Below are 13,412 nucleotides of genomic sequence, written 5' to 3' on the forward strand. Positions count from 1 at the left end.
CTATTTAAGCTCACGCCTATGCTTCAGTGACTCCATCCAGCCACCTCATTCTCTGTCGTCCCCTTCTTCTTTTGCCCTCAATCTTTCCCAGCATTAGGCTCTTCTCCAGTGAGTCCTTCCTTCTCATTAAGTGGCCAAAGTATTTGAGTTTCATCTTCAGGATCTGGCCTTCTAAAGAGCAGTCAGGGTTGATCTCCTCTAGCACTGACCGGTTTGATCGCCTTGCAGTCCAAATGACTCTCAGGAATCTTCTCCAGCATCCAGTCCACTCCACTCCACTCTATTCTGTCTCTATTCTATTCTTTCTCTCCTCCATTTCATTCCATTCATTCTCTATTCTATTCTATTCTATTCTATTCTATTCTATTCTATTCTATTCTATTCTATTCTATTCTATTCTATTCCATTCCATTCCATTCCATTCCATACCCAACCCAACCCAACCCAACCCAACCCAACCCAACGGCATCATGGCCTAATTGTGACTGTTGCTTATCAAAGGCCCTGCATCTCCAAGATTCAGAAATTCAGAATTCAGGACATTTGATGAATGGTTGAAGGGAGCCCAAATAATCATTGCACGACACTGGAAGGCTACCTCTGCATGTGATATGCAGCAGTGGCTTGGCCACATCTAAATTAAATTCTTTATTTTGTCAACAGGGGAAGAAAAAAGACATGGTTCGAGAAATCATGTCAAATTTGGATGACTTATTAGTTTATGATACAAGTTTCCGGGCAATTATTTTTCCTTTCCTTTACAGGTGGACCTAATCACTCTTTTAATTCCTTACCGGTCAAGGACTTACAACCACGATTTATGTTGCTAAGTGAGACATTTGCTAACTGCGTTTTGTCCCGTTTTGTGACCTTCCTAGACACAGCTGTTAAATGAATCACCACAGTTGTTAATGTTAGAAACTCGATTGTTAAGTGAATCTGGCTTCTCTGTTGACTTTGCCCATCAGAAGGTTGGGAGAGGGGATCACATTATCTCGGGACAAGGCAACCGTCATAAATGTGAATCGGTTACTAAGCACCTCAATTTTAAGCACGTGACCATGGGAATGCTGCCATGGTCCTAAGCCTGAAAAACAGTCATTTTTTTCAGTGCCAGCATAACTTCAAATGGTCACTAACCGTTGCAAGTTGCAAGTCAAGGACTATCCTTTAAACAATAATTTATAAATATATGATTGACATCTATGAAACGTATCCATCCTTTTCACTCCTAGGGAGTGCTATTATTTTTTTTCTATTATAAGAAAAAAAATTAAGGCAGACTCCTGGTATATCAAAGGGGAAACTAATATAGATTAATATCAAGATGGGATAATCAGCTGGTGAGTCAGCTTTTATTAGAGCTTTCAGAGGAAAGAGATGGACAGAGAGGGGAGGGGACAAATTGACAAATTCCAACGTGACAACAGCACAGCCTTCCATGGAGGGCTAACCACACGGGTGCCTCGAGTTATACAGGTAGCCAAAGACTTATGATTACAATTGAGTCTAACATTTCTGCTGCTAAGCGAGACAGTTTGTTAGGATATGGTTTGAGCCTAATAAGTTGTCCAGGCAATATATGTGTTCTGCGACTTTAATATAAATATGTATTGTGTGACTTTAAAATTTTACTGCTGATTCATTGTAATGCTGAGTCATGCTGTAATTAGATAATCACTGGTTGTAAACGTATTTAAGAAAGGTACTGGAAAGTATTCAGTTGACGATATGCTACCATAGTGTGTGGAGTTGCTATCATTGTGCTATCATCATTGGATGGATCTGCTACCATTGCGGTTTGTGAACCAGAGTGAGTTTGTTATTCTAACAAACTACTGTTTGTGTGGTAAGAAGATTTTTGTATCACTGGGCTGATTTAACTGGCAAAGACTTGGATTGATTTAAAGACTATGATATTGTTTTTTCACTATAAAGTAAACTTTCGATAAACCAATTTGCACATCTCTTATTCATTGCTCTCAGCAACGTTTCTCTGTGCTCTACACTCTGCTGGTTGGTAACGCAACAATATCCTTAACACAGTTGTTAAGTGAGCTTGGCCCCAATTCACGATCTCTCCTGCCACGGTTGTTAAGTGAACCACTGCAGTTTCTTAAGTGAGTAACACCGTTGTTAAGTGAATCTGGCTTCCCCGTTGACTTTGCTTGTCCGAAGGGTCACCAAAGAGGATCAGATGAACCAGGGGTGAAATGCTCCCGGTTTGGACTGTATCGCCCGATCCGGTAGCGATGGCGGCGGGTGGTTCGGGCAACTGGTAGCAAAAATCTCTGCGTCCCCATCCCCCCACCACCACCATGCCCAGCTGAGCCGCACGATCATCAAAGGCTTTTTTTTTTTAACTTTTAAAAGCATTTTTTCTACAACTTCTTCCAACGAAAAAATGCTTCTAAAAGTAAAAATAAAAAAGCCTCTGATGATCGTGCGGCTCAGCTGGGATCGTCAGAGGCTTTTCAAAGCATTTTTTTTCCTGCAACCTCTTTGGCCAAAGAGGTGGTAAAAAAAATGCTTTGAAAAGTCTCTGACGATCCCAGCTGAGTTGCCTGATCAGCAGAGGCTTTTCAAAGCATTAAAAAAAATGCTTTGAAAAGTTAAAAAAAAAAAAGTTGGCCACGCCCACCCACATTACCCCCCCACCAAGCCACGCCCACAGAACCAGTAGTAACAAATTTTACATTTCACCCCTGAGATGAACCCCGGGATGCTGCAACCGTCATAAATATGAACCAGTTGCCAAGGGCCTGAATTTTGATCACGTGACCGTGGGGGAGGCTGCAACGGTCGTAAGAGTGAAAAAGAGTCACTTTTTTCAGTGCCTTTGTAACTTTGAACTAAACGAACTGTAAGTTGTAAATTCAGGACTTCCTTTACTCCAAAATACAACTGTAATAAACAATCTGCATGGGTATTTTTTTTTTTTTTAAAAAAAACCCAAACAGATAAATAAAAGGCTTCTGTTGCCACCTTTGGCATGGTTGAGCATTTAAAGAAATGCTAAATGAGCTCTGAACCTCTCACCTCTTTGGATATGTCATTCCTTTCAGCAGTTATGGCCTTGTGGGAAACTTCGAGTATTTCGTATTTTCTTCGGAGCTCTGAAAATTCATGTTCGAAAGTATCACGCTCACTGTTGAGAGAAGAACATACTACTGTATCATCAGAAGAACTATAGAACCTCAGCTTTGACGTTTCCAGTTTCTTGTGCCACCTCCTCTTTGTGAGGAAATTCAACCCTCGCTGGCTTTTGGTTGTGATCAGAGGAGGCATTCAGCCGGTTTGGGCGAACCGGTAGCAGTGATTGTGGGCCTGCCCACCCGCCCGGACATAATGCCATCCTAATTAGCCACGTTTTCGAGGCTGGGCGCATGCATGCGTGCAGAAGGCCGCGCGTATGCATGGAAGGCGCACGCGAGCGAGCGAAGCAAGTGTGCACGTGGCGAACCGGTGGCAACGATTTGTGAAACAACAATTCGTTGTGGTTGCTCCAACACTGGAGGTTTTTAAGAAGAGATTAGGCAACTATTTGTCCGAAATGGGATAGAGTTTCCTGCCTGAGTGGGGGGATCAGAGTAGAAGTCCTCCAAGGTCCATGCCAACTCTGTTATTCAGACAAATCAAGTAATTTTGCAGCTTTAACGTGTGAAAAGATAGATGCTTAATAATTTGTGAAACCCACCTCTGGTTGTGATCAATGGAGGAATTATTAAGAATATCACCTCTGTTCACATCCAAATTTGCTCTGCTGGCAGGATTTGGGATTTTTTCCCCCAAAATACTTCCTGAAAAACCTGAATTCCCCAGAACCGTGAGGACAAGATTTGCCAAGATCATCCACACCGGTGGTGGGTTGCCCCTGGTTCAGACTGGTTCGCAAGATCCGGTAGTAAAACCGGCAGGAGGCCCCGCCCACTGCCCCGGATGTCATCATTGGCGATCTGCGCATGCGCAGAAGCAAGGCCCGCGTGTGAGCCCATTGCGAACCGGTAGTAAAGGTAAGTAGAACCCACCCCTGATCCACACAACAGCTATTTTAAACTCTTTTGCTTCAGCACAATTTCTTTCACAATGATCAGATTTGTGCTCCTTGCACAAATCCTAAAAAAACCAGAGAGCAAATTTCCCGTTGACCTGCTCATTGTCACAAGAGAAGGTTTCCGGCATGGAATTAAGCAACTCTTCAAACGTCCGATGCTCGATTCAAAAGACAAGCATAAATCTTACAGGAAAAATAAAGGAAGTAGACAATTACGGAGCTCAACCCATCTTGCATTGGAAATTCCCTCTGATTACAGTGTCAGCTGGTGGCTCTGTAGCCTCTGCTTAAAAAGCTGCTAAGAAAAAGAAGAATGTGATGCAAATTGTTCCATTATTCAGCAACCCATAAGAACCTGGAAGGTCTTTTTAACCATAACTGTAGAGAAGAGCCACAAAAATGATTAGGGGACTGGAGGCTAAACCATATGAAGAACGGTTGCAGGAATTGGGCATGGCTAGTTTAATGAAAAGAAGGACTAGGGAAGATATGATAGCAGCCTTCCAATATCTAAGAGGCTGTCACAAAGAAGAGGGGGATCAACCTATTCTCCAAAGCACCTGAAGGCAGGAGAAGAAGCAATGGATGGAAACTAATCAAGGAGGATGTCTATGGAGATTCCAGGTCATGGTTGTCCCAAGGGTGCTTTTTTCAAGAGGCAACTGGACTTTCTGGTTTTTCTTTGAAGATGTTTCGCTTCTCATCCAAGAAGCTTCTTCAGCTCTGACTGGATGGTGGGGAATGGAAGGATTTATACTCTTTGCAGACAGCTGGTCATTTGCATTCTTGCCCTTAGGGATGAACACTCTTTGAATGGGGTGGGAGTATGAATGGATTTCCAGAAACACTGCAGATTACAGGAACTATTTGTGCTTCAGTTTTGAGATGCAGACAACCCAGACTCAACCCCACAGATTGTTCCTGTGTTCAACGGTGAAAAGTCACAGGACAGAAAACATCCTGCAGCCAAGAAAGCTTCACAGACTACTCAGGGGACACTGAGGACACAAGAGTCGAAGAAGCTTCTTGGATGAGAAGTCAAACGTCTTCAAAGAAAAACAAGGAAGTCCAGTTGCCTCCTGAAAAAGCACCTTTCGGGATAATCAAGGAGAGATCCAACCCAAAATTTCCTGACAGCGAGAACAATTAATCAGTGAGAACGACTTGCCTCCGGAAGTTGTGGGTGCTCCAACATTGGAGGTTTTTTAAGGAGAGATTGGGCAACCATTTGTCTGAAATGGGATAGGGTTTCCTGCCTGAGTGGGGGGATCGGAGTAGAAGACCTCTAAGGTCCGTGCCAACTCTGCTATTCTTTTGTCAGGCAAATCAAGTAATTTTGCAGCTTTAACATGTGAAAAGATAGATGCTTGATCAAATGAAAGTTATCGTGGTTTCCCAAAAATAAGACCCTGTCTTATATTTTTTTGAACCCTGAAATAAGCACTTGGCCTTATTTTCGGGGAGGTCTTATTATTTTGGGGCGAGTGGAGCAAGATGGGACTTCTCTTGCTGTCTTACCTGATATCTAGGTCTGTCTCCCTAACCAGAGGAAATGGTGGGGACCGGCTGTGCATGCACTGAAATATTTTCAGGGAGGGCTTATTTTAGCTCATGTGCTCAGAAGCCCGATTGGGCTTATTATCTGGGGAGGTCTTATTTTCGGGGAAACACGGTAGATAGTTTTGGATCTTAAAAGGGAAAAAGGATATGAACACAGGCCTATCAGATGCCGCAAAGAGGCTGAAAGTCCTGTTTATGACTGGTGATAAAACTTACCTTTTTATTTTATCATAGTTCTCCTGTCTATAGTCACCTTGCTGAATCATTTGTTTTGTATCAGCCAGTTCAATGGTTAAGCGCTGACATCGCACTTCAGTCTCTGACCGATTTTTTCGTTCCATTTCATAACTCTGGGAGACAAAAAACAAAACAAAAAAACAGTCTTTTATATTTAAAGCTCAAAATTGCTTTTTGGAGAACTTTGCTTTGCTTTTTTTTTTCCTCCTGCCTTGAGACAACTGGGAAATAAACATGAAGCTGAAACTTTTCTAATCTTTGGAGGAGAGAAGATTGTAGGTAAACACATGATTAGCGTGTTTAAAGTAAGCAAATGAGCACCTAGAAGTACAGGAGGCTATTTTAAGGACAGTGAGGAAGAGCTTCCAACCCTACAGAGAGCAACTTCAAGGCTATGAAGAAGTCCTTCCTTTCATTAGACCAGAAGATAACATGGAACCTATCCAGGAAGTCAAAATGAACTCATCTTATTTCAATCACTGACCAGGCTAAAGTAAAGTAGCAGAATATTATTAATCAAATAAGGTTAGTGTGATATAAAAGGATTAAAGTACAGTAAGTCAAACAAAGATAAATTAAAAACATAATAAAATCAAGCTGAACAACCTTGCCCGCGACAGGTAGTCCTCCACTTACAACAGTTCATTTAGTGACGGTTCGAAGTTACAACGGCGCTGGAAAAAAGTGACTTGATCATTTTTCACACTTATGACCATTGCAGATCGCCAGGGTCACGTGATTTTTCATTCGGATGCTTGACAGTTGGTTCACATTTATGACAGCGTCACGTGATCCCCTTTTGAGATCACTTAACAACTGAGTTACTAACTTAATAACTGCAGTGATTCACTTAACAGCTGTGGCAACAAAAGTTTGTTGTAGAATGGGGCAAAACTCGCTTAACTAATTTCTCACTTGGCAACATGAATTTTAGACTCAGTTGTGGTCGTACGTCGAGGACGACCTGTATTAGACAGAATTTGGGGACATTTTAAGAGAGTCCATTTTAAGAGATTAGCTAAAACAGGGGTATCAAACTCGATTTCATTGAGGGCCGCATCAGGGTTGTGTTTGACCTTGGGCGGGAAGGGGGGAAAGCTGGAGTGGCCGGGGGCATGGCCAATTTGACGTCACTTGTGTCGGGGGCACCTGTGGTGCCCAAGTGCTAAGGCAGGACTTCCCTCAGACCTTCCCTCACTCTCGTTATAATCTCCATCCTGCCTGCCTACCTGTCTTCCCTCCTTTTTTCTTCCCTCTTCATTCTCCTTTCTTCTTCCTTCCCCTTTCCTTAGTTTTCCTTCCTTGCTCTCTTCCCATCTTCTCTTTTTTCTTTGTCTTTCCTCTTTCCCTTTCTCCTTTTCTGTCCCTTCTTACTCAAATGTAAAAGAAGAAACATTCCTCCTTTTGTTTTGTTTTTAGTTTGTTTTGCTAGCCCGCTGCCAGTGAAAACAGAGCCCAGGGGGGTCATGTGCCCCCCCCCCCGGGCCCTGTCTTTGGCTGTGACGGCCTCTTGCAGCTTTCTGCCAGCGAAAACGAGATTGTGAGCTCCGTTTTTGCTGGCAGAGGGCTGCAGGAGGCCGTCAAGGCCGAAAATGGGGCCTGGGACGGTCGCGCACGGCCTTCCTGAGCACAGTTTTCGCTGGCAGAGGCACCGTGGGCCGGTCCTTTGCTTTTCCAGGGCGGCCCTGTGGGCCAGATCTAAACACCCCGCAGGCCAGATCCAGCCCATGGGCCTTGAGTTTGACACCCTTGAGCTAGGAGGTAGCTCAGGTAAATCTGAATCCGTGGCAATCTGAAACCAAGTTCAGGATAGCCTTCACTGCATCTTTACCCTTGCCCATCATTCAGGAGCGTTAAAAAGGATGGCACTTGAACCCTGAATTATTCCCAATGGGAGCCTTTTACTTTACACTTAATTCTCTTGAAAGACAGGGATGCGGGGGCTCAGTGGCTAAGACGCTGAGCTTGTTGATCGAAAGGTCGGCAGTTCAGCAGTTCGAATCCCTTGTGCCACGTAATGGGGGTGAGCTCCCGTGACTTATCCCAGCTTCTGCCAACCTAGCAGTTCGAAAGCACGTAAAAAATGCAAGTAGAAAAATAGGGACCACCTTTGGTGGGAAGGTAACAGTGTTCCATGCGCCTTTGGCGTTTAGTCATGCCAGTCACATGACCATGGAGACGTCTTCGGACAGCGCTGGCTCTTCGGCTTTGAAACAGAAATGAGCACCGCCCCCTAGAGTCAGGAACGACCAGCACATATGTGCGAGGGGAACCTTTACCTTAATAAGGAAGGAACCCGGTTTCTTTCTACAGTGGCTTAGGATTCGCCTTCTGATTCAAATTCTGGTCTCTGCTAGTAAAAACCCTCTTAGTAAGCACCAAGAGCAATTATTAAAAACTGCACATAAGCTCTTCCCAAAGCAGCAGCAGCAGCAGTCCTAAGTATGTTATCAGCAAAATAAAGGCAGCAAAAAGGCATGAAATACCTAGCAGGGATTCATAATAATTACAGCTATTTCAGGTTTGTTGAGAATTAAATGCCAGATTTGTTTCTCAGCAAGAGTGCCAATATTTTGTACTCCTGTTAGAGAACTGAGGTTTTTCTGTCAGTTATGGATGGGGCTAAAGATCTGTGACATCTCCCTCCACACTCCACTTCCCTCCTCACCCCCCCAAAAAAAAGCCAGCAAAAGAAACCAAGTTAAGTGAAAGTAGACTTGAGGTAACTCTCTGCCTTCACACGATCTGAATTAAGAGAAATTCCTTGAAACATCCTGGGCGAGAGGCACGATGGCGGAAGGCCGTCCAGTTGGCTAAAACCCAAAATAGTTTAAATGCTTTGCGGACCGGGAGGTTGGTTGGTTGGTTCGATTTATATGCCGCCCTTCTCCGGAGACTCAGGGCGGCTTACAATGCATTAAGCAATAGCCTTCATACTTTTGAATATACCTGCTTAGTAGGGCTTTTGGCCTCCCCTAAGCGGTGTTCTTTTTTATACAAAGTCAGCTTATTGCCCCCACAATTCGGGTCCTCATTTTATCTACCTCGAAAGGATGGAAGGCTGAGTCAACCTTGAGCCTGGTGAGATTTGAACTTGCAGTAATTGCAGGCAGCTGGTATTACTTAACAGCACTTTAGTCTGCTGCACCACCAAGGCAGATAAACCTCCAAGCGGCCCCAACGACTCTCTAAAACAGGGGTCCCCAAACTGGCTGGAGAATTGTGAGAGTTGAAGTCCACAAGTCTTAAAGCTGCCAAGTTTGGGGACCTCTGTTCTAAAAGAATGCAAATGACCAGCCGTCCGCAAGGAACACAAATCCCTTCTTTCCCCACCATCTGGTCAGAGCTGAAGAAACTCCCTGGATGAGAAGCGAAACGTCCCCAAAGAAAAACAAGAAAGTCCATTTGCGTCTCGAAAAATAAGCACCCCTGGGACAACTGTTACCTGGAAGACTGAGAATCTCCATAGACCTTTGCTTAGCAAAATGGAGACTCAACTTCACCTACGGATCTTCTTTAATCAAGAGGATCCTCTCTCCAGACTCTGGAGACCGTGCAACCAATGAGGAGATACTGACCCCAAGTGGTCAAAAAAAAAAAAAAGACAAAGAGACCCACGGAGGAATTTCAGCACCGTGTCCCAAAGCGCTTCGTTCACTAGGGCCTCCCCCACAGATTAAATTCAAACCCTCAGTCGCTGTTTCAGGAGGCAGCTTCTATGTTAGCTGGGGATGAAAAAAAAGCTGACTTTCCCAAGTTTGCCCTTTCTTCCTGGGGTCAAGAATGAAAAGGAGAGAAAGGTGTGAGCAATAGCACTTAGACCAGAGGACTTCAAACTTGGCAGCTTTAAGATTTGTGGACTTCAACTCCCAGAATTCTCCAGCCAGCTGGCTGGAGAATTCTGGGAGCTGAAGTCCACAAGTCTTAAAGCTGCCAAGTTTGAAGACCTCTGACTTAAGACTTATATACCACTTCACAGTACTTTTACAGTCCTCTCTAAGCAGTTTTACAGAATCAGCATACTGCCCCCAACAATCTGGGTCCCCATTTTACCCACCTCGGAAGGATGGAAGGCTGAGTCAACCTTGAGCTGGTCAGGATCGAACTCCTTGCAGTGGGCAGAGTTAGCCTGCAATGCTGCATTCTAACCACTGCACACCATAGAAGGGAGGGAGGGAGGGAGTTAGGAAGATAACAATAGCACTTGGACTTATATACCACTTCATAGTGCTTGTACAGCCCTCTTTAAGCGGTTTACAGAGTCTACTTATTGCCCCCAACAATCTGGGTCCTCATTTTACCCACCTCGGAAGGATGGAAGGCTGAGTCAACCTTGAGCCTGGTGAGATTCGAACTGCCAAATTGCAGTCAGCCGGCAGTCAGCAGAAGTAGCCTGCAGTACTGCACTCTAACCACCGCGCCACCAAGGCTCTTGAAAGTTGCTTCTTGGTTTGAACTGGACATGATGTGGGAGTGTGAGACAAACATAGAGAAGCTGGCAATCAATCAAACAACAACAACAACAACAAAACACCATCGCAGCCACCGTCTTTTCTTTTCTTTTAACCACAACCTGTCGCCATCCTTGGTAAGGAATGGGACAACTTGCCACGGCCAACTCGCCGCAGGCCAATTTGCCACAAGACAATTTAACAAATCTATTTAATGACTTAAAATAAATAAATAATTTTAATTTTGGCTATTCACATTTCATTCTGTCCCTTCTTTTGCATCCTTTCTTTAATGATTCCATTCCACTATTTCTTTAATATTAGTGTAACTCTTGTCCTGTGGTGAGTTGCCCATGGCGAACTGTCAAAGACTCCCCTCTAGCAGCAGAATCCAAAAGTTTTCAATACTGTTGTGGCCTGTCAGCCTCTCCAGCAGCCAGATCAGATGAGGAGGAGGTGTGGGAGTCAGGGTCAACATCAAGGCAACTTGAGAGCTCAGAGGGGGAAGAGGGAATGGAGCTGGCAGATAGAGAGAGAGAGAGACAGAGGCAGAGCCTGGGTCGTCCATCAGCCCTCAGATGGAGAGTCAACAACCCCCAGGTCTGAGGTGGCTGATGAGGAAGAGGAGGAACAGCTGGGTCTAGTGCCTGACGCATAGATGCGCAGAAGGCAGAGGAGAGGAGAGCAGTGGAAATCTATGGGCCGATCCTTGGGAAGGAAGAGCCACCGCTGCTAGCGAGGCCCCACCCTAGCTCTGGGGATAAAAGGCAGGAGGCGGAGATGAATAGATAAATAATAATAATAATAATAATTTTATTTCTATACCGCCCTTCTCCCGAAGGACTCAGGGCGGTGTACAGCCAATTTAAAAACACAAGACACAACAATAATTAAAAATTAAAATAATTAAATAGATTTGGCCGATTTAAAACCCCAAAAATTAAAATACCCCAATTTAAAATTATTATGTTGATAGACCAGCCTGGCGGAACAACAGGGTCTTCAGTGCGCAGCGGAACACCCGGAGGTCGGAGATCTTACGTATTTCCGGGGGCAGTTCATTCCACAGGGTTGGGGCTCCCACAGAGAAGGCCCTCCCCCTGGGTGTCGCCAGCCGACATAACTTGGCTGATGGCACCCTGAGGAGACCCTCTCTGTGGGAACGGACTGTGGGAACGAAGATGTGGCAGACAACTATTCATCTTCCAGCCGGATGGCCTTGTTAGCCTGTGTTGAGAGAGACACTTTTTTTGCCAGGGCTGCCAGCACTCCTAATTAAAGGAATCTTTAACTTCAGAGGGTTTGTCGTGTTTGGGGAGCCCCAGAAATCACATTAATTGACCCATTAGGAAAGAAGACACTGGAATATGTGCTGAGCATCGAGAGCCACAGCAGCTTCCGAACAACGCCTGGGAGGGAAAAGGGAAATACACACCTCTAACAAGTGCTTGAGCTGAGATTTGTACTCGTTCAGTTCTTCCCAGGCTGCCTCCTTCTTGGCCTGCAGTTCGCTGATCTCGTTTTTTAAAGGATGCACCGCTTCGTAGAATCTAATCTGGAGGCGCAAAAAAGCAATTGCAAGGCATTATCTTTCGAAGTTAAGTGGAAGAGCGATGAATATTTTATACCCTTTCTCTTCTCCAAACTAACTGCACGTCAGGGCTGAGCTGCCAGGCAGGAATTTGGACTTTTAGAATTCTCTGCAAAGCACTTAAAAATAAAGGCAGACCTGTTCCAAGAAGGGGAAACCGTTGTTCCATCGGGAGCCCCTTCCCTTTGACGGCATTCTGCCAGCAGCTGCACCATCCATGCTTTAGCCCCTCTTCTTCCCCACATGCACATCCAAAAGGAGGGAGGGAGGGAGGGAGGGAGGGAGGCTGGAACCCACAGCTCAAAAGGTTTTTTTGAAATCAGATCGCAGGTTTCCCAGCCCTGCACATCTGAAGGGGAAAGGAAGTGCTGCTGAGAAGCAACAGAGTAATAGTGAGGCCAGCATAAAAAAGTCGATTATCTTCCACACGTTACATTCATAGTTTACAGGTAATCTACAGAATATGTTTGGTGTTCGCAGGCAGTCATCGACTTACAACTACGATGGAGCCCAAAATTTCTCTTGCTAAGCGAGACAGGTGTTAAGTGAGTTTTGCCCCATTTTATAACCTTTCTCGCCGCGGTTGTTAAACGGATCGTGGCAGTTGTTAAGTTAGCAACACTGTCTGTTAAGCGAATCCGACTTCCTCACTGACTTGTGTCAGAAGATTGCAAAAGAGGATCCCAGGATCCCGGGGGATACTGCAACCGTCATAAATATGAGCCAGTTGCCCAGCATCTGAATTTTTAATCCTGTGACCAGGGGGATGCTGCAACGGTCATTAAGTGTGAAAAATGGTCATAAGTCACTTTTATCACTGCTGTTGCAACTTCGAATGGTCACTGAGTTTGTAAGCTGAGGACTACCTGTAATTGGCTACCTCATTTGCCCACCTCCAACCCCACTTGCCGGATTATGGGCAGCACCTGTGAAGTCACCTATCGATAGAAACTAAGGGCAAGAATTCTTGGAACTGGTAAAACAGCCTGACGAATTTAGAATGTCCTGTACGCTAAAGGGAAAAAAAAATGACACAAAGTTGTAGTCATCTGCTGTGACCAAAGAGATGAGAATGAGTTGGATAAAAGCTCCTAAGGAGAGGTAGTAGCTTTTATCCAACTAACAGAAAAAAACCAGACAATAAGATTTTTTCAGCCAGGAGATAAACTTAAACAGCTTTGTTGGGCCCATACCAGGGGTGAAATGCTCCTGGTTCGGACCGGATCACCCGATCCAGAGAACCGGTAGCAAAAATCCCTGCCCTCCCCCATGCCCAGCTGAGCCTCACAATCATCAGAGGCTTTTTTTTTACTTTTAAAAGCATTTTTTCTACAACCTCTTCGGCCGAAAAAATGCTTTTAAAAGTAAAAAAAAAAAAAAAGCCTCTGATGATCGCACGGCTCAGCTTGGATCGTCAGAGGCATTTAAAAGGAAAAAAGTCTCTGCCGATCAGGCAACTCAGCTGGGATCGTCAGAGCCTTTTGAAAGCATTTTTTTACAACCTCTTTGCTGAAGAGGT

The 13,412-nt window shown here is 44.7% G+C and overlaps 1 protein-coding gene across 1 annotated transcript in view; it reads right to left on the reverse strand.

Moving 5' to 3' along the window:
- PIBF1 (progesterone immunomodulatory binding factor 1) overlaps nucleotides 1-13,412 on the reverse strand; it is a 100,226-nt gene that overhangs the window by 80,537 nt on the left and 6,277 nt on the right. Inside the window, exons 5-7 of the mRNA XM_034416880.2 lie at nucleotides 11,738-11,857; nucleotides 5,831-5,964; nucleotides 3,040-3,148 (exon numbers count right to left, since the gene is read on the reverse strand). Of these exons, the coding sequence (XP_034272771.2) occupies nucleotides 3,040-3,148; nucleotides 5,831-5,964; nucleotides 11,738-11,857 (363 nt within the window). The remainder of the gene's footprint in view (nucleotides 1-3,039; nucleotides 3,149-5,830; nucleotides 5,965-11,737; nucleotides 11,858-13,412) is intronic.

Source organism: Pantherophis guttatus, chromosome 5 (assembly GCF_059756535.1).
Source record: "Pantherophis guttatus breed Tessera chromosome 5, ASM5975653v1, whole genome shotgun sequence".
NCBI classification, from domain to species: domain Eukaryota; kingdom Metazoa; phylum Chordata; class Lepidosauria; order Squamata; family Colubridae; genus Pantherophis; species Pantherophis guttatus.